Source organism: Athalia rosae, chromosome 3, assembly GCF_917208135.1.
Source record: "Athalia rosae chromosome 3, iyAthRosa1.1, whole genome shotgun sequence".
NCBI classification, from domain to species: Eukaryota; Metazoa; Arthropoda; class Insecta; order Hymenoptera; family Athaliidae; genus Athalia; species Athalia rosae.
This window is the reverse complement of record NC_064028.1, coordinates 8,841,929-8,861,535: the sequence shown is the minus strand read 5'-3', so window position 1 is coordinate 8,861,535 and position 19,607 is coordinate 8,841,929. Positions and strand designations below refer to the sequence as shown.

The 19,607-nt window shown below is 37.3% G+C and overlaps 5 protein-coding genes and 1 long non-coding RNA gene across 9 annotated transcripts; 3 read left to right on the top strand and 3 right to left on the bottom strand.

The window, feature by feature from the left end:
• Positions 1–41: 41 nt before the first annotated feature.
• LOC105691392 lies at positions 42–5,134 on the bottom strand. Of its 2 annotated transcripts, none has more exons than XM_048653426.1 (7): positions 5,087–5,134; positions 1,929–2,126; positions 1,255–1,679; positions 871–1,182; positions 569–770; positions 224–436; positions 42–127 (listed from the first exon to the last, which is right to left on the bottom strand). In XM_048653426.1, exons 1-7 carry the CDS (start codon positions 5,117–5,119, stop codon positions 47–49), a joined length of 1,464 nt encoding a protein of 487 aa, XP_048509383.1. In that variant the 5' UTR covers positions 5,120–5,134; the 3' UTR covers positions 42–46. The 2 variants fall into 2 exon arrangements, with proteins under 2 accessions (XP_048509383.1, XP_012265259.2); XM_012409836.3 differs by lacking the exon at positions 5,087–5,134 and adding an exon at positions 4,797–5,058.
• A 53-nt stretch (positions 5,135–5,187) lies between these two features.
• Positions 5,188–5,961, top strand: LOC125500414. Its single transcript, XR_007277793.1, has 2 exons — positions 5,188–5,319; positions 5,713–5,961. It is a non-coding gene; the product is annotated as an uncharacterized LOC125500414 (long non-coding RNA).
• Positions 5,962–6,382: 421 nt separating this feature from the next.
• On the top strand, positions 6,383–8,803 carry LOC105691143 (odorant receptor 13a-like). Its single transcript, XM_012409440.4, has 3 exons — positions 6,383–6,565; positions 6,639–7,374; positions 7,449–8,803. The coding sequence occupies exons 1-3, from the start codon at positions 6,443–6,445 to the stop codon at positions 7,784–7,786; spliced, it is 1,197 nt and encodes a 398-aa protein (XP_012264863.2). The 5' UTR covers positions 6,383–6,442; the 3' UTR covers positions 7,787–8,803.
• Positions 8,669–10,519, bottom strand: LOC105691398 (luciferin sulfotransferase). The gene is made up of 5 exons (XM_012409850.4): positions 10,046–10,519; positions 9,861–9,957; positions 9,408–9,709; positions 9,216–9,310; positions 8,669–9,144 (listed from the first exon to the last, which is right to left on the bottom strand). Exons 1-5 carry the CDS (start codon positions 10,239–10,241, stop codon positions 8,851–8,853), a joined length of 984 nt encoding a protein of 327 aa, XP_012265273.2. The 5' UTR covers positions 10,242–10,519; the 3' UTR covers positions 8,669–8,850.
• A 269-nt stretch (positions 10,520–10,788) lies between these two features.
• On the bottom strand, positions 10,789–17,761 carry LOC105691383. 2 transcript variants are annotated; one of them, XM_048653221.1, is made up of 8 exons: positions 17,467–17,761; positions 17,061–17,199; positions 14,876–16,893; positions 13,863–14,109; positions 12,690–13,314; positions 12,487–12,618; positions 12,114–12,412; positions 10,789–12,027 (listed from the first exon to the last, which is right to left on the bottom strand). In XM_048653221.1, exons 1-8 carry the CDS (start codon positions 17,574–17,576, stop codon positions 11,920–11,922), a joined length of 3,678 nt encoding a protein of 1,225 aa, XP_048509178.1. In that variant the 5' UTR covers positions 17,577–17,761; the 3' UTR covers positions 10,789–11,919. The 2 variants fall into 2 exon arrangements, with proteins under 2 accessions (XP_048509178.1, XP_012265246.2); XM_012409823.3 differs by having other exon boundaries at positions 17,061–17,196; positions 17,467–17,760.
• Positions 17,762–17,845: 84 nt separating this feature from the next.
• Positions 17,846–19,585, top strand: LOC105691436 (programmed cell death protein 10). 2 transcript variants are annotated; one of them, XM_012409914.3, is made up of 6 exons: positions 17,846–18,102; positions 18,186–18,330; positions 18,508–18,685; positions 18,763–18,892; positions 18,980–19,144; positions 19,230–19,585. In XM_012409914.3, exons 2-6 carry the CDS (start codon positions 18,259–18,261, stop codon positions 19,312–19,314), a joined length of 630 nt encoding a protein of 209 aa, XP_012265337.1. In that variant the 5' UTR covers positions 17,846–18,102; positions 18,186–18,258; the 3' UTR covers positions 19,315–19,585. The 2 variants fall into 2 exon arrangements, with proteins under 2 accessions (XP_012265337.1, XP_012265329.1); XM_012409906.3 differs by having other exon boundaries at positions 17,848–18,102; positions 18,760–18,892.
• The last annotated feature ends 22 nt before the right edge of the window (positions 19,586–19,607 follow it).

Here is a 19,607-nt window from a genome sequence, read left to right as displayed (position 1 = left end):
CACAGTCGTAGATTTTATTTCTCCTCTCTTTTTTTGGTTTGTGGGCTCAAAGTTCACTGTGCACAGCTTCGGTTGTCACTCTGACTTCCTCTTCATGGAAGTCCCTACAGTCGACGGGATGCTTTGCCTGTGAAAACAAGGGTTGAGAGAAAAAGGTGAAGAAATTTAAAGATTTCATTATGAAAATAAAAAATGTTGAAGCCACGAATTTGTTCTAACTTACAAAGCAACGCTCGCTCTCGCTCACGGCAGCGTATAAATTCCAAAAGTTAATGCCGGTTTTGTTACTGAGGAACCAAGCAGCTGGATAACTTGCCACTCTTGTAACCCCGTGGCGAAGCGATGTCGTTGAGTCTGATTCCCTCTCGTTTATCGTACAAAGAATGTGGGCAGCACATTCCGGTCTTTTCGTGCCCCACTTGTAGGAACGGTAAACCTGGAGATGAAAGATCGTATCTCATTGAAAAAAAAGAAAGAAACAAGAAAGATCAACACGCTCGAATTGTGGCGTCGAGAATTTGAATTATTTAGATACGCTGTAACGCGATATTCTTTTTTTCATATTCACCTTGAGAAGTGGCTCGATTATCTCGTTGTTCAAAGTGTCGCTGAGCTTGTTACTGAGCTCGTTCGCGTTTATGTGAGACATTACGAATCCTTTTTCGGATGCCAAAGTCACCAGCTCTTGGAAGTACGCGATGGCAGGTTTTATATATTTTTGACTGTCGATTCTCATGTTCATGTAGCGTTTGGCCATGGCGTCAACGATCCTGGAGAAATTTAAATTGAAAAAGAAAAAAAAATATCGGATTATAAAAACTGAACATAATCGTGACAAATTTCGGCTATAGGATTACCGCTTATACGAACCTCGAAAGACTCTCTGCCGGTTTAACAGGGTCGAACATAACGGATTTCGGGTAACCTTGAGATTTCAAGAATCCATTACCAACGTACTGAGCCGTCGTGAGGTATCTTTGCCGTGTCGTTGGATCGGAAATATGAGAAATCCATTCGGACACAAAATTCGTTAGACTCCTCACCCATCTACGTCTGAGAACCGGATTTTCAAAACTGTTAAATATCTTCTCATACTCCAAATTACCATCCTTGTCCATCATCGATCCAACGATGTTGGCCAGTCCACTGTTTTTCCACAGTGTTTGACCCAACTCGGAGTTTCTGTAAAAAACGTATAGAAAAAAATGCGATCAAATCAAATCCTTTGGATAAAAAATGTTCAACAACTATTACCTAAAGTGCTCCCACATTATGTGAATATTTTCGAGTACCGGTGGAAGAAACCAAGAATGACCCGAGTGATCGTGTTTTTTAACTCCTGTACTGTCCTCGCTCGAACCAACTCCAAAGTTTTGCATCAACATCGGTAAAAGCCCCATGATACTTTCGGCGTTTGCATTTTCCCCCAGGAACATACTGGCCATGTTCAACATAGTCTCAAAATCGAAGCCACCTCCCGCCTCTTGAGAAGATTGTGACTTCTGTTCTCTCGATCCACTGCCAATATTCTGAAGCAATCCGTCGATCATATTGCTGATGAACGGATTTTCTCCACTTCGGCCTTCACCGCCACCAGCGTTAGCTAAAAGACTTCCGATACCGGATAGTATCGGACCTGCTGCTGCACCAGCGTCGCCACCAGACAACATCTCGTTTACCTGTGTAATAATAATGTTCGTTTTCAAATAGGTATGCCTAAGGGCCGTCGATTACCGAAGACCCCGGTAATTTCTTTTGACCTTGGAACAGTACTCCATTCGTTATTGACACGAGTGTTGCATGCTACATTATAGTCGAACGAAAGTCCCGTTACGGGTACGTTGCATTGACGACCCGGAAATGTCGAACTTGACGAGTTGATCATCACGTCTCATTGTTGAGCATATTTTATTTGGTTTTTATTTTACCTGTTTCCCTGCACCAGACTGCATAAACGCGCTAGCCATTCCTTGAAGTCCACCAATGGCCTCTTTGTCATTGAAAAGTGCTCGGGCCGCTTCGACGAACGCTGTCGCCGCATCGCTTTCGGCACTTTCTGCCGTGCAGGAGGCGAGACCAACGCATAGTAGAAAAATCGCTATCCTCGAGAGTCGCATTTTGAAATTCTGAAAAATATTCAAGAATGAACAAAATTACACCAGCCGAAAACTATGTTTCGTAAACTGCTGAAATAACGTCATTCTCACTGTCCACAATTCAGGAAGTGGTTTACCGATTAAATTTTTTTACCGTTCTCCTATGATAGCGGGACTTGGAGTGACCTGCACACGAAACGTTTACGAACCAAGACTAACGAGCATCCTAATTATTATAAATTGCACGATATGCAACAACTGATCCATTTTCCGATGTCCTATAAACAATCGATGCTTCTGTCTAATGTATTATTTACCACGGATAATTGTTTTTTATTACGACCGTTGATCTCTGTACGGGATTCTCATGTCGCTTGGCAATAAAGTAACTGCTATACTCGCTGCAATGACGTCATTTCGTACCGATATCAAATTCGCGGATGTTAAAATAACTGCTCGTAGGTTTGGAAAGTCATATTTTTTGCTTTTCTGTTTTTTTTTTTTCTCCGAATGTCCATGCGTATACATATAGGTGTCCGGAACAACGGTACCCTCTTAGTCATCACAAATACTGACTGTAATAATGTCAATGTGTTATGATATAGCTGATTCGTATTCAGTTTTATCTGGAAGTTAGCTTTGTTGCAAACAAAAAAAAAAAAAACTAGGAATAAAACCATTCCCATTCAAGACCCGGATGAACTGCATCCGACGAGGATTATCTCTTTGCCGCACTGAACGTGATGATCTTATTTCATCTTTTGCACCTGCATTAAAATCTCAGAAATTGAATACGGCGAAGAGAAATATCAGTCATTATGTACGGATACGAGGTAATTGGCTCATAGTTATGCATATTACACATGTGAGTGATTCGATTTAGAAATCGAATTCAATATCCCGTTATAGTATAATATCATCGTGAAATTTCAAATTCACTGAGATGATAGTTTTGAAAAATGTACAATCGCATGTGTTTCGCAATTTGTACATTGCTGGGTCGACTTTTTAATATTACTTCACCAACGAAATCGAGTTTTCAACCTCAGGAGTATGGATGAACGATTTATAAATAATTGGAGAGTCGCGTCATAGTATCGAACTTATTTAAAATAGTTTTCACGAATTAGTCTCACAATCGGGTGAGATATTGAACAATCGCGTGACACGAGTTATAATAATTGCGGTATAGAGTGTTTTATGGTGTGGTCAGTTTTATGTCCTAGTGAAAAAAAAAGTTATTGCCTGAACTTCGTTAGATACGTTTACATCAAGTAAACAGCGGTGTCTTACTATCGTATAGTAACCATAGTTTTGAGCCCGCTATATGTAACGGTTTTTCTAGCGATGGTGAATTTAGTGCGCCAGCTCACGTGATATACCTGTACGATTATATTCAAACATTCCGATAAAGAATCGAAGGCTATGCATAAGCTATGGCCGTACATAGCGCTACTGAATACCAGGACATATTTAATCAAACTTTCCAGTCAAACAAATGATACTTTTCCCAAACTTCAAAATGACGTTCGATCCAGCATCTACTTGAGGTTTTAATTCTGCCAAATAGTACCGCGTTTAGACAAAAAAATTGTCGTGGTAATGGATAACGATAATTGTGATATAAAAATGCAAATTCGAGACGTTCATTAGATTTAGATGAGAACATTTCCGAAATCTAATTTCAAATCGTTCGTCAATTCTCAGACCATTTTACACCGTCTGAGTAGGTGTAGTGTATTTCAGTCAAATACATTGAACATTACATACATATATTGTATACGATTAGCGTACAACAGTTAGAAAAGATACATGATACCTGTAAAAATAACTGTTCGAGTCAAAATGAAAATAATAATGTCGCCAAAAAAGGAATGAAGTATTCATCGCAATAGCAACAGGGTATACATACATATGCAATGTACCCAGTCCGTTGCTATATCATAAATGTACATAAAATTTCCAAAAATTATTTGTCCATCATAATTATGATTCATCAATACTATTTTCACAGTGACCGATAGCTGTAAGTTACCGATGTATAGGGTAGTGGAACCGGTTTTTTTTTTTCCTTTTTATTTTTAATGGTGCGCATTGAATTTTAATCATAACGACTTGCAGTTGAAATTATTCTTATCGCACGATGTTATTTCATGACTATATATGTACCGATATTGGCCGTGTACTAGATGCGTTGGGACAAATGAAAAAATGTTATGCAAAAATCGAGAATATTTGGTGCACAAATATTCAAAAATGAAATAAAGAGTAAAGAAAACTGTTCAAACGAAAGTGCATCGGTATTCTAATCTCTCGGATGTATAGACACTGACAATATTGGATCATCTGGACTGTATACAAATATTTTTCTGATCGTCTTATTTTATGCAGTTTTTTATACTTGCATTACTTCGGTTGACCTCGTGTATTATCAATATTATTATTTTTAGAATTTCAACTTATGAATCAACATCATCAAATAAGGTGGGATTTGATTCCAATCATAAAAAACCCTTCAAGTTTCAGATTTAATCGATGCAAAAAAAATTGATTTTCCTTTACAGATTGTGTTTCAGATACCATTTATGCTAAACCTGAAAATCTTACGATGAAAAACAAGCTTTTTGTCAATGGGGTGAAGCTGGGTGTATTTCGTTGGGATTAGTTATTTTTCTCCACCTTTCAATCCGATGAACATACCTCTTTTGAAAGTCGTCTCCGTCTCGTTTTCCAAAAGTATAAAGGAACGGTTGGTTCGATAAACTCTATGAATAACGATTTGTAAAAGCCAGAGTATTCACTGATCGTATTACTTGTTTACTCTATTTTTTTTTTTTTTTTTTCTCTTATTGTAGTTCAAAATTTTTGGTTTTCTGGCGATCTATCGTCAAGGCGGATGACGTCTTGAGCAATATTATAAACGCCGATGCACTCGAGGCGAGCGCCGGGGTGATACTGACATTGAAGGTGGCCTGAGCAACGGTACTTACCTGGCTCTGAACTGCCTGATTCTCGGTGTTCATACCTGGTGCTTATACGAGCCGCCGATTCTTAAGCCTCCGACACGAACTCTCTGCTTACTCAGCTGCCACCTCCTTCTATCCCGACGTCGTCTACCACGACTTTCGGACTCGCTACGTAGGCGAGTCACTGACCCGATGAAAATTAGGGAACGGTCAGGAGGCCTACCTGCGATGTCCTCCGTATACCTACACATCTTCAGGTATAAAACGTTCTTGACGCTCACGCAACTAATTCGACCCTTGTGGTAAATAACTTGACCGAAAAATAGCTGCTTTTTGAATGATCGTAGAGGTAATTCTCGTTGAAGAAATTCCAGGGTAAATTGTTCCGTATACTCATCTGCCCATTACCGTTTTTCAACATCATATCACCTGGACAACATACTGCACTTGACCAAGATGATCGTTTCTACCGAATTCAAAGAGTAGAAAAACAAAAGATCTAAATAAAATATCAAATGAATAATTCGTAACCGCTATGATCGATCGTGCAGGAATTTTACGCTCCCGTCTGCAAAGTCGATCTTCTCCGTTTGTATGTATAAAATTTTATTCTTCGTCGCCTTCCGATTATCTTTCATCGTAAATTGCAGGCGTAAAAAAAGAAACATGACCGCCGTCGAACGATATGTGCCGCATGGGTCTATGAAGAATGATCAGAAGTCCACAGACGTTCGGTACAAACATAAATATATTGAACGTTAGTATATTTATTCGTGAGCATCGAGTCCTCACCTTTGCCAACATCGGTTGCTACACAACTCACGTGGTTACTCGTCGGTTAATTTTAACAGCTTTGTAGATTTTTACGGTGAATATAGGCGAAAAATTCTTTGTTTGAACCGTTTTTTCTTTCTTTATCCCCCTATATAAACTCGCACTAGTTTCAAAAAGCTGAAAGAAACACGGTCTGGGACACTGTGGTATAATTGAAAAGTGGATGAATGTTAGCATTAATTTTTCATGCCATATTTCAACGTTGATATATATATGTATGTTACACACGTATAAAATATAAAGCAGTAATTTCGTCTGAACTACCCCTGTGCGAACGGACGTTCGACATGCATTTGAATGAAGCTATTTATGAAGCCGATCGCTCTTCCGAACTGGACAACATCAAAGCCAAGTTATACCGCACACGCTTGACAAAGTGTTGTTCAATAAACAAATATAAAAAAAAAGGAAAAGAAATAACTATGTGTTATCAAACGGAATTGGATGTACGGTCATTTTTATTAGCTACCTCTGAATCCAGCGAAATTTAACAGGCGGTCAGAGTATGTCAAGTGTTTGAACTGTCCGTATTCATAGAATATCAAAATGATTATCTGGAATTCCGATGCCAAATCAACGCTGAACATGTACAAATTGAATTTGACATTTCTCGGTGTATGGCCATTTCAATATCAAAGATTTAGACTTGGAGTAATCATCATATCTCAGGTAATATTTTTAACATTTGCAATAACGAATTCCCACGGTCTCCGGTCTCGTTAAGTAAATTTTTCTAATCCAGATCACTATCGCCATTCCGCAATACATCGACTTGGTATCGAATTTGAGAAACTTGGACAACACCATAGAAAATCTCACCTGCAACGTGGTAGTGAACATGGTTGTAATAAAACTCATTACCCTGGTACTACATAGGGAGAGTATGGCCGATTGCATAAATTTTGTGGCGAAAGATTGGAACAATATTCGAAATATCGAAGCTCGTCAGATAATGGAAAATCACCGTGGCCTGGGAAAAATCGTTTTTTTCGGCCTTATGTCGTTACTTTACATCAGCTACATCATGTACCTGGTATTAGCAATCGTTAAAACGATATCAACTGACTGTACAGCGCAAAACTCTACAGGATCGTCATGCAAATTGCTTCCGATACGTGCGAATTACCTTATCGATACGAACTCTTCGCCAATTTATGAAATCGTATTCATTCTACAAACTGTTCAAGGCATGATAACATGTACCGGAAACTACGGTATCGATGCTCTCATATTTTTTCTCACGATGCATGTTTGCGGACAACTGGAACTACTCAAAATAGACTTTCGAACGCTTCTCGATTCTATTCCTGAAACTATAGAGCACAAACCGAATGCCGTGATCGTTTTGCGAAAGAAAATAGTCGCACTAACCAAACGACATTATGAATTGATCCGATTTTCGGAACATTTGGAAGACACATTCAACATCATGATACTCGGACAGCTGCTCGTTAGTTCGGTCATGATTTGCATAATCGGTAAGCAATTTCATCCGATTTTTGTACTGGATTGAATATCGTGTTCGGAAGTTTTCTAATCCATCTTCCAACAGGTTTTCAGTTCATATTGTGCCTAGAAAACGGAGATCTACTTGGAGGTAGCAAATACGTGCTTTACATGTGGGCTGTTATGATGCAACTGTTGCTTTATTCATTCGCCGGTGACCATCTTAAGAATCAAAGTTTTGGTCTAGCTTACGCAGCGTACGAAAGTCAATGGTACAAATTACCGCCAGCGATTGCCCGCGACCTTCTATTCGTCATGGTCCGTGCTGGAAACCCGTTACGTATCTCAGCGGGGAAATTCTTCATCATGACACTCGAGAGCTTCAAGGTCATCGTTAAAACGTCAGGCTCATATTTGTCGGTACTACGCGTCATGGTCGACTAATTGGTACATGCATGGCACTGCACATTTGACCAATAGCTGTCGAGACATATCGCCTTATTTTCAAAAATCAGATAAGAAATGATCGTTTTATCTTAGTTAAATGTGTGCATTGATTAATCGATTTGTCCGACAAAGTTAGATTTCTCTCTGTTCGTCATTAAGTCATTACAGGTTTAACATGTGTGTGGTGTACATTACACATAACGGATAGAAACCGTTGAATGACGGATGATGGTAACATCTGCGTGATGAGAATGCCAAGACGCAATTTAAATGATGCGAGCTCATGACCTGCGTAGCGCAGAATGTAGAATCCACACTACACACACTATACAATCACGGGAATTGGATCTCTGCCCTAATTGCCATTGATTAAAATCATTTTTTTTTTTTATCTAATGTAATTACGGTCGGGGCATAATTACCGCGAAGATGATGTATTATGTGCATTACAGTCTTGGACATTTTTTTGAGTTTTTACATTTCAGGGCATTGAACCAAAGAGCTAGATTATATAAGCATTCCTAATTGGTTGGTATATTGAATCTTCGGGTATTGCAATCATTGCAAATCTGCGAATCTGCGATTTTTCACTTCCAGTTGGAAATCAAAAATATCGTAATGCAATCTACTACTGCGATAGTGATTCCAATTACTTCTATTGAGGATTCAAATTTCCTGTGTATAACTCAATCGTCAAGTTACTTTTATATTCGGAACAGCACACTCTTATACAGTCCGATTTTTATACGCTCATCGGCGTTAATTAACGTGTTGGAGTAGATGTCAACCAATTGATTATTATAAAAATAGAAAGAAAAGAAAAGTAGCTTGCACTGATGTTTATCCCTGGGGTTTTCTACGAAATGTCTTTTCTAAGACTATGCGCCACCAGAAACTCGATTTATTTTGAAATTATACAACCAAAGAAATTTAAATAATACAATACTTCAATTTTTTAATTTGCTGGCGTTTCGATATTTGCTCTTTTGTACACAGTAACACCATGTTTTCAACTATCGTAACTTATCGTAATAAAATTCTTGAAGCCTCCGTATTATATCTTAATATGATAATCCGGTACCCTCTAATTTCCGCGCGGTCATATCGTCAAATTTTTTTGTAAGCTCTGACGTCATGACAGTTTTCCATTGATCCATAGCTCCGGATCTCATAAATTTACCCTCGCGTTTGGTCTGTAGAATTTTTTGAACATGAGCTGAAAGCTGGTCGTTGTTAACTGCCGGATTTTCCCTCATACTAGAGAAACTCAGATGTTGTGTGAGTGTCGTCAGTTGATCACTGGTTAAATTTTTGCCAAAGAAGGTCGCGGTATTTTTTATTATTGAAGGTAAGTCCTTTGGTGGTAACAAAATTTCATTAGACAACAAATAATTAGAAATGTATGGTAAACACTATAAGAACTCACCCTTTTCATGTCCTCGTATTTCAAAATGAGCATATTGTCTCGTTTTCTCAAATTCCAATAACTCAACACGTGATCCCAAAATGGTGCATAATGCACTGGAAAATATGAAGACAGAAGAAAAAAATCTCCGGTTCAAAAAGGGACGCAGTCATTGATTTCACGAATGATCCTAATGTTTCATACTGTACGTACATGCATTTTGGAGAAAGAGCTCGGCAAAACTATCAAAGTTTTTTTCATAACCGTCGAATAATCGTGTGTGATGGTAGTAAGAGATGCAAGTATCTTTTACATTACGGAAGACGTACACGATCTTTGCTTTCGTTTCTCCACTTCGAAGCTGCCGCGGTAGAAGATGAAACGGAAGATGAGTTTTGATGAAACGGGGCGATGGTAATTTTTCAACAAAACTAATGCAGTCTGCAAAATATTCCGGTATATCGCTATCAGGTTTTCCATCTGGATATAACAGTCCTCCAAATACGGCAGAGCATCTGAAAAATATCTGAGAGGAGTAATGTAATCTAATCTTTTATCCCCTATAGGTATAACTCGCACGATGATCCTGTTATATCATAGGTCTGTGAGGCGTGGCAATTCTCAAAACTGTACTATTGTTCTGACTTCGACTACACTTCAACTTACTCAAAAAATGGAAACCTTTCCGTTAGCGGTACCTTAGCCCTTTCAAAATCCAAGTCATTATTAACACACCACACCATTTCCTGACTCCATGTTGTTCCTTAAACATTTTTTCCCCCCAAATAAACGAGAAAAAAATATAATGCCTTATATACAAGGAGGATGGGATTTATTTATTAATTTCATACCAGTCTTTGGAAAGCTGCAAACCCAAACATCGTCGTCGCGGATTCGAAAATTTTCAACGAGATCGATAGATTTTAGGTAATACTCCGATAGCAACACTCCATTTATTCTCACGTATTTAAATTCAACATCGGAAGGGTAATGCTTCTTTATAAGATCAACGGTATCTTGATCGGCTGGACAAATTTGGTGAGCCATTCTTTATGAATCGTTGAATTTGGTATTTATGCACGGGCTTGATACTTGCATAGATATATTGATAACTATGATACTTGTGAAAAAAATATTTGCTATATCGAATTGAGATCAAAATGTTTACTTGATTACCTCTACCTACAATTTTTCAAAAAATGTACTTATGAATTTAAACAACTGTGTGAGTTTTTCCTTTTTTTTTTTTTTGCGATTCCGACTTTTTCTCCTATTTAAGCTGTGGTTGTTTCTCCGGTGAAAACGATATGTTGACTGCAGATGAGCAAACATTTTATGTCCATGATGTCCGCCTGAACGATAAGCTTATCTGATATAACGGCCACCTACAGTTGAAATTAAAGTAATTTTGTTCTCATTACTTCTTTTTTCATAGTAAAGAACGACGACTTCAGAATTGATTTTTTCTGACAATGATATCCCTATCTTTTTTTTCTTTTCATGCTTATTATCTCTTCATGCTGCTGAAAACAGGGTTGACTTTTTTTTTCTAAAATAAATGGTTTAGGAGTTTATATAGACAACACAATAGATGTTTAAAATTAAAATTCGGCTTTATTAAGTGGAACAGTATAAAGGGTAAATATCAATCAACATTAAAAAAAAGTATCTTTACTTTTGATGATGTGCAAATAATTTCTGATAAATTACAGACTCACTTATGCCAATCATGTAATTATGAATGCTTGAAGGGTGAATGTTCGGGTTTGTCTCAACCTCACATTCACCTTGTACAGTTTGTCTATCAAATGAAAGCGAACGGCCGATTAAAAATTATGGCTAATATTCACTTATTATGCAAATTAACTGTAACTACTAAATATTTGAGTACAGACGTATAGATAGAAAGCTGTAATACTTGTATTTTGTATAAAAAATGTGACGCAAGATTGCAATTATCAAACATATGATTACAGTAAAACTCAGTGATCTGGGTTTCTTGATCGCCTTGTTGTACAAAAAACAAGGTAGAAAAAAGAAAAATCACATAAAATATGAAGAGAACAATTTATCGTATCCCCTGATTTCAAGCTTATTGGATCACATTCAGAATGTTTGGTTCTTTATCTCCTCTGTTACAGCCAGCTGTTTACTATTCTCACCTGCAGATGTAAGACCATAGAAAGCAAGTAGTTTGAAGTGATTGGTCTCAATGCTTAGCTCAGCGCCCTGTATCGTTGTATTATTTTCATAACACATATACATATGAGTAAAGATGATGCAATTTTAAAATATCGGAAGATGTAATGAACGATCACACGGCTAGATTCAACCGACATTCTTGGATCGAATTCTACATTCAAAATTGCTTATCATGTTGAATGAAATTCTTTCCTGACTAACATTAGGCCACCTGGAGTAATATAATTATACAGACAACCCCGAGAAATATATAATATACAACTATATAGCAATAAATGGAGAAACCGCATTCGTGAATTACCGAATGCCATCGAATACGAAAGTCAGAATATTGGTCAATGATCGCTAAAGTTGTAAAAGCATCACTTCATATTCGCGTCCGGTTCAATCTCTGTACTTCTGACTGTGTCAGTCATTATCAGTCGATATGAATCATTTCTTACCATACTATACTTTTTACACACCACAGATTTTTTTTTTTCTTACTATAGGGTAACAGATGTCTTCTATTGTGCATCAAGCTTCACTCATTGAGTAATTCACCGTAGTAAGCAGTCAATGCTATCAAATGTTTGTCAAGGAAATTTTGTTCCACTTCTACAGCACCACCTGGGCCAGCCAGCATCGCGAGCTGTAAAAATAAAATTAAATTCATTATTCATGTTCATAAAAATTGATCTTACTTGAAATAATAACTGATTAGTTGAGCATTCTCACCTGCATTGTGTCAACATTACGTGGCAAAAAGTAGGCAATGTGCTCGGTAATAGTTTTTGATACATTGTACAATGCTGCTCCACCCATTGGAGGCAAAATTTTTTCCATACTGAAGGTTTCGTCTTTTGAGTACTGTGGGCCACCCCATGGAGGGCTGAGAAAAACAACGTCTGCGATCAACTTTGATGATAATTTAAAGAAATCACCAACGATAAACTCTATTCTATCTTCGACACCATAAACTTTCGCATTGTGCCGAGCCAGCTGTATCTTCTCTGGATCAATATCTATGGCAATGACTGAAAATGGAATAAGATTTCATTTATTGTCTCTATCTTCAGTTTATTGTGATTCTATTAAATGGATACTGTACCTCTTTCACAAGTGAAAGCAAATTGTATTGTATTTCCTCCTGCTCCGCAAAAAGCATCAATTATGGTATCGCACTTACACCGATTGGCGATGTGCTTTGCAACTTTTTCTGGCGTTATGGAAAACCAACTCTCTGTAATAGATCACAAATCATAAATCTGAGACCTTATTGATAGAGTAACTGAAATGATAGTGAAAACTCACCCCGATCTAATTTAGTTCCCTGATCAAATTTGCTGAATAAACGATATCTTTTGAGCCAATACTTTATGAGAGTTCTGTCACCAGCCACTTCTGGAGGAAGACTAATGTTTCGTTTGTTCTGTTTCCTCTTCTTTTTTTTAGATATTCTTTTTGTGAGATCATCGTCATAGACCTTGACTTCAAATACATCGTCTGGAGACTTTGAATCGACATCCATAAAAACATCATCTATCAGATTCGCCTCCGTGTTCCGGATTTTAAGTCCTGGAGTAGTGTGAACTTTGTCCCCACAACTAATCAAACTGTCCTCACAATTCGACTCCTTGGGATCTTTCACATTTCTCAAGTCTGTGAAATCCGGTTCTTCAATAAAATCAACAGCCTTCATCATGTCTTTAGCTGGCAAGTGTTCCTGTTCACTCTTCACCTGGTTGTTTCTGGGCGAAATTTGTTTATTTGGTTCTGGTTTTGGGTCCATTGAACTTGTGCTCAATTTATTGAATAGAAGACGTTTTACCGGGATCTTTCCGGCAAACGTAGGATTACATTCTTCATCAGAGCTTGAGGTAAAAAGTGTTGTATAAGATCCCCTATCATTCGGTTTAGGGACTGGTTCATCGGCAACCTTTATTGGAAAACATGCCAAATATGATTTTATTTATTTCCTGTCAGATCATATTAAATATTCACCAGTAATAGCAAAGTATCATTAATTTGTTTTATTTCGGATAGGATATAGTATACTCTATCCAACAACAGAATGGACTTGATTTGGAACAGACACTCGTCAGTTTAATACAAGCAGTGATTACATTACGCACTACACATATGATTTCATTGCAATAATTTTCATTTCTGATGAAATAATTTATAGTGATGAATATTTTTCTATTTTTCTAATTGATATAATCTCTAGCAATTTGATAAGTAATCCATTTCAATGAATGTTGTACGTAAATTTAGATTTCATATTACATCACAATCCTGAATTTATTTCAGCCTGGGCATTCAATTTTTACATGCACAATCCGGGATAGCTCACTACGGGCTTTCTACACTCTTTCCACTCTGCTTGTCAATGGTAAAGTACGTGAGTCCACCCTCTCAATAGACAAAGTATACAATCAATTCAACCTATGCATATACTTTGAAAATTGATGAGCAGCAACTTACCTTATCCAAAGTATCTGTAATTTCATCTCCGTTGTCATCAAAATATATATGTTTGTTACTGGGCCGAGGTCTGTTGAACTTCATTTTAAGTTGTCTATTTTGCAATCGAATGTTACGTTTTCTATACACCACTTCTCCTTGTAGTTTGGTTTGCTGCTGATCATTGGTGAAGGTATATCCCATCAGAGAGAACGCTTTTTTCACAGTCTCCAATCCCTCGCTGCTCTCATCACAGTCCGCTTCATGGCTAAAAAAAATTTTCGGCTTTGTTCACACTTTCTAAATTATAGACATTAAATCTGGAACCACATTGCTAAACATTGGAGAAAATTTTTTAGAAAAAATTATGATTATTGTAATTATTTAATACTATAGATATATTGATTTTGGAGATTAGTGCAATATTTTGTAATTCTAATAAATGTAATGTTTGCTGATCCTTATATTATACCAATGAAAATTCGAGTTGGATGCTTTAAATTCAATAAATTGCCCTGTTGCCAAATTTGTGAACTGTACAATCAATAATCTCGTTACAAATTATTCTCAATAATGTAAAACTGATATAATTATTGATGTCAAGTTTGAAATATTTTAAGATTATCATATCACCTTGCCAAAAAAATCTTTGATTTACATAAGTATGTGAAATCATAAAAGTCTCTAAAATTAATATAATACTTACTCTAATCTATTTGAATATGAGTAGAATATAAAAATCTGTGGAAAGAATGAAGAAAAAAATTGAGTGGAGGAGTCATTATTATTACTGCTTTTGCAGCTTTTTTTCTTGTTTTGGCCTAATCATTAATAGAAATTTGACAAAAAATGATACGCCATTTTGACTTGAAGATTTTTTTCTTAAAGCCACAAGGACGTATATCAAAAAAAAAAATAATAATTTTCATTTTTCCCACAGATTTATATATTTCACTCATATTGAAGTTTATTAGAGAAATTTTTGCTTTATACGCCATTTCGGCATTAGTAACGCGATATATTTATATTAATACCATCTTTTCAATGTTATTGGCTTTTGATCGTTACGTCTGTCGCCATCCCCAGCACCAGATGAATTTTGCGAAGAATTCAAGCTCAGATTGCATTGATGTCTACTTAGATCACTGCTATCAACTGGAGTGCCAGGGCCTTGGCTATTCTCCGTATTACCCGGATGATGATTATCCTCTCTATTTGGCTGTGTCTCACCATCTACAAGTTGCGCTTCGTCAGAATGCATGGTAAGATTTTGCATAAGTGTCCCGACGGATTCCATAACCATCATCTTCATTCGTGAATTCAATTTTCTAGTTATCGGCAAGACCGTGGAACCCTTCTGAATTTCAGCAGTATCGTTTGTGGTGCTAGATTCGTTCATGGATGCATTCACGTGTTCTAGATCTGTGTAATCCTGGCAATTCTTACGAGATTCAACATCGTCACTATGTGAGTCTTTAACATCGTCAGCATTTGAATAATACTCACAACTATTTGCAATATCGTGAATATGATCATTTATCTTCTGATGAGTGGCGCTATCCAAATGTAATTCTAGCTCCTGATCATATCTTTCAACAAAAAGTTTACATTGCAACCAGTACTGTTCTTCAAAGTGTTCCTTCCACAACTGCTGCCAGTACTTATCAGCATCTTCCATTCCTGGTTCACTCTCCAATTCAGAGCTACTGCTTGTAATGTTACTTTCTATTGAGCTAGTGGTAGAACTGAACAAGCTTGAAGATTGAATAGAATTCGAATCAAAACTAGAGCTGTTTATGGTCATTTTGGTGACATCGGTCATTGAATCCGTTGTTGCATTAGTGTTAGCAATAGACTCACTGATGGAACTACACCTAGATGTGGTGAGAAGTCGTTCGTCTTCCATGTTTGATAGTTGATTATAACTCTCTTCTAAGCTGAACGGACTCAGTGGATTCCAACCCTCACCCAATTCAGGGGATATTTCATGATTAATTAATTTCTTTCTGTTTTCATCTGCATCATTGTCATTAACAACTATTTGGTTTGTGTCTTGAAATGAAAAATTAGTATCCTCCGTTTGACAGGTATGGTTTACTATGCTTGGCTCTTTCATAGTTTTACTGAATATTCCTTCGAAATTGGATCGGCTTAGTTTACAGTTTTTGTGGGCCCGATTTGGAAAGCATGTATTTTGTTCTGGGAAAGTTTCGGCGGCAGTCTTTTGTTTTTGTACATCCACCCGTTTTTCCCCACTTGGAAATTGATACTGCTGCATGTAATCTGGGTTAATATAGTCAGCATATTTTTCAATCCAAGATGCCCATATCAGCTGTTCCCCATTTTCAGACCAAAATTGTCCCCAAAGCTTCTCTATTTTATCTTTACTATATGGGCTATCATTTTTTATCACAGTTGAATCAGTACCTTGACTATTTACACTAAAATTTTTGGAACACGTGCGTTGTAGTTGGGTGCTAAAATTATTTTGCCATTCGAAACAGTTACTCATCAGCTTGGTACAACAGTCGTTGAATTCAGAATTATTTTCGAGTGGAGATGGTTCGCTATCCATAGCTCCAGGTTCATCAGAGACCAATAGTTGGCACTCATCTTTTTGTTCCTTCGACTTAGCATCTAGTCTATAATATGCATTGCCCACCAAATCTTTAGTTTGGCATTTGCGGTGCACTTCAGCTTGTAATGCTTCTAAGCTCACATCTTCGATATCATTTTCTCTATACTTTTGGAACATCTTTTTACTTTGTTGACCCATTTTTTCGAAAATATGAGGACTTTCTCTTATGTCATCCACATCCCCAGTGCTAAAAGTCTTGCCATAAGCTGCAAAGAGGTTTTGGATGCTCTTTGCCTCGTGATAGTCATGGTACTCCGATAAATCTGCACCAGAATCCGACTGATGCAAACCAAGCTTTTGAGTTAGAGGTGCTGCTGGTGGACGGTGTGATGAATCGCGAATCGAATCATGTTCATCGGTAGAATAGTTGTTGTCCGTGTGTGAAGCACTGCAGTAACAACTCACTGGCTCCTCCTATTCGATCAACAAATTATTTTCATATAATCATATGAAGATTATTTTGAGTCCGTAACCATCATTTTTAAGTGAGGAAACAATGAGAATAATATAAGTAATGAAGGAATGATCATCAAACAAACAGATAGTGGAGCGTTATAAAAAAAAAAACCATTGCTACTTACGTCATGTTTCCCTGGAAGTTGTGTTTCAACCAAAATTCGTCTTTGGTGCTCCAACATTTCACCGACTTGATCTCTTTCGAGATCTTCATCTTCGCTGGCATCCTCCGTGTTAACTACAGCAAAGTTCTCCGGACTTCTTCTCAAAAAATTGACATGGTTAACACCTTGGTTATCACGCTCAATTTAATGACGACATACATTCAGTTAAATCACGATAGGTTAACTTTAAACAGAGGTCTCAAACAACGAATTCAGACTGTCACAAAGTTACGAATCAATAATGACAAACAATTTTTTCTTTGTAGACACCCGGTATTTTTGGATGAGAAAAAAGACACGGCCAAGTATGGAAGATACTGTAGTTTGCAGTTGTCATATTATCAATGAATAATATTTTACTACTTACTTTATAAAGACTCTGCTGCACAAACAGTAGATGAAGGCATCAGGATCAGAGAACTCGCTCTGCTCGGCGATATAAACCTCTGCTAGAGGTTCCCAAAACTGATCGCACATTATGATAAGACTTTGCTATTAGTTTTTCAGTAATCGTCCAACCGTCACAAAACACGCATTTTTGGAAGTAATATCTTTCGTTACTTCTGTAAAGAGTAATTACGATTCAATCACACATCCCTCATCCCAGCATTCAACAAGATTCGACATCACCGACATCACACAATTCGGCCATATACTATGAGGTATCCAGTCATGTTTCACATAGCGAGCATTGACTAAAGATCCTTTGAAAATCTTCAGTCAACGTCGCGAGGTATAAACTAGTCGACGTTTGTGGGGCAGCCGTTCTCCGCTGATTGTACAGGTTTCTTCGGGTTTTTTAAAACTTGTTCAAAAACACAGACTTATCTATCGACAACTTCTTTGTCCTCGCCTGATAGCCAAACGCGTTCCGTCAGTTTTGCAATAAAATCCATCTAAATCCCCAATTTAACCGTGTTTCATTTTAATGACCAGTTTTGTTGACAGCTGTCAGAATCTGTCGAAGAACTCATATTACATTATACGTCGCATGTATACACCTGTACGTAATTGACAGTTCGATAGATATCTGAAGGTCCAAAAAAAATATATTTCTAATCTCTCGTTGACGTTTATCTTTGCTAGTAAGTGGGTGGAGGTTCGAGTCGTTGTGTATGTTTATTACGGATATTCCTGAAGAACTAAAAATTCGTGAAGGATGACAATGGGCGATGAGACCCCAGTTACATCACTCGTACTTCCAGTAATATTACGCCCAATATTATCAAAGGTATTTCATCGCCAGATTACACTATTCCTCTGAAATTTGACACCTGATCATGATTCTCTCCCACCTTCACCTAACTAGCTAAAATTGTAAACCACTGTGCATCACGTTATCTCCTAGTCATCTTCTGATGAGTAGAAAAAATAATCAAACAGAATCTTCTAAAACATCTTTCTTTAGTTGGAACGACAAAATGTGAGCGCTGCCCAAACACTACGCTCTGCTTTCTCCAAGGCAGAGAGCTCCCACCCTGGAGTCACACATGATCTAGTATTAGGAATTGTTCGCCGAGCAGACCTAAATCTAAATATGAATGAGAGCATCCTGCGACTTCAGGGCATTGCCTCAGATGTTGACGGTAAGAAGGCAAAATGTTTTTCATTTCTATACATGCTATCATATCCATACTAATATTTGTCAACAATGGTTCAGTAGTCGAGTATCGCTTGGCCCGATCAGAGGATGCATTTCAGGAGTTGAATAGAAAGTCTGCTTCATTGAAAAAAATATTGAGCAGGATCCCCGACGAAATTGCTGATAGAAAAACATTTTTGGAAACAATCAAGTGAGTAAACTATCTGCTCCTGCCACATTGGTAGACAGACATGACAAAATTCCTTCATTCATTCTACTTTTACTACTATGTCTGCAGAGAAATCGCAAGCGCGATCAAAAAGTTGTTGGATGCAGTCAATGAAGTTGCTGGGTTTATACCAGGATCTGCTGGAAAGCAGGCCTTAGAACAACGCAAGCGAGAGTTTGTTAAGTATAGTAAAAGATTCAGCAATACGTTGAAGGAATATTTTAAGGAGGGGCAGTGAGTATTTTTCCACCATACACATAGCTTCAGTTACATTGTCACACCAAGCATTTTCACCCTATATTATTAATATTTCTTTCAGAGCAAACGCGGTGTTTGTTAGTGCACTCTATTTGATTCATCAGACAAATATGATCATGGTTACTGTGAAGAATAAGTGCGAATAAACAAGTATTGGTAAGAATGGCAACTGTTCTGGGAGGAATAAAATTACTAATATAACGTGCAGAGACGCAGATATTGGATGAGGCTCAATCTGAGCAAAGTATTTGGCAGAAAGCTACGAATTTATGTAGTGGAGTAGCTCTGATGTATGGCATTGTTGTTGACTAATCAAATATTATATAGATCCACATATGTTACCTGTGTCACCTACTGTCCCATGTCCCCATATATATCCTAGGTTTAAATAAAATAAAACTATTTGACAAGGTAAAATTATTTAATTCTTATGCACTAA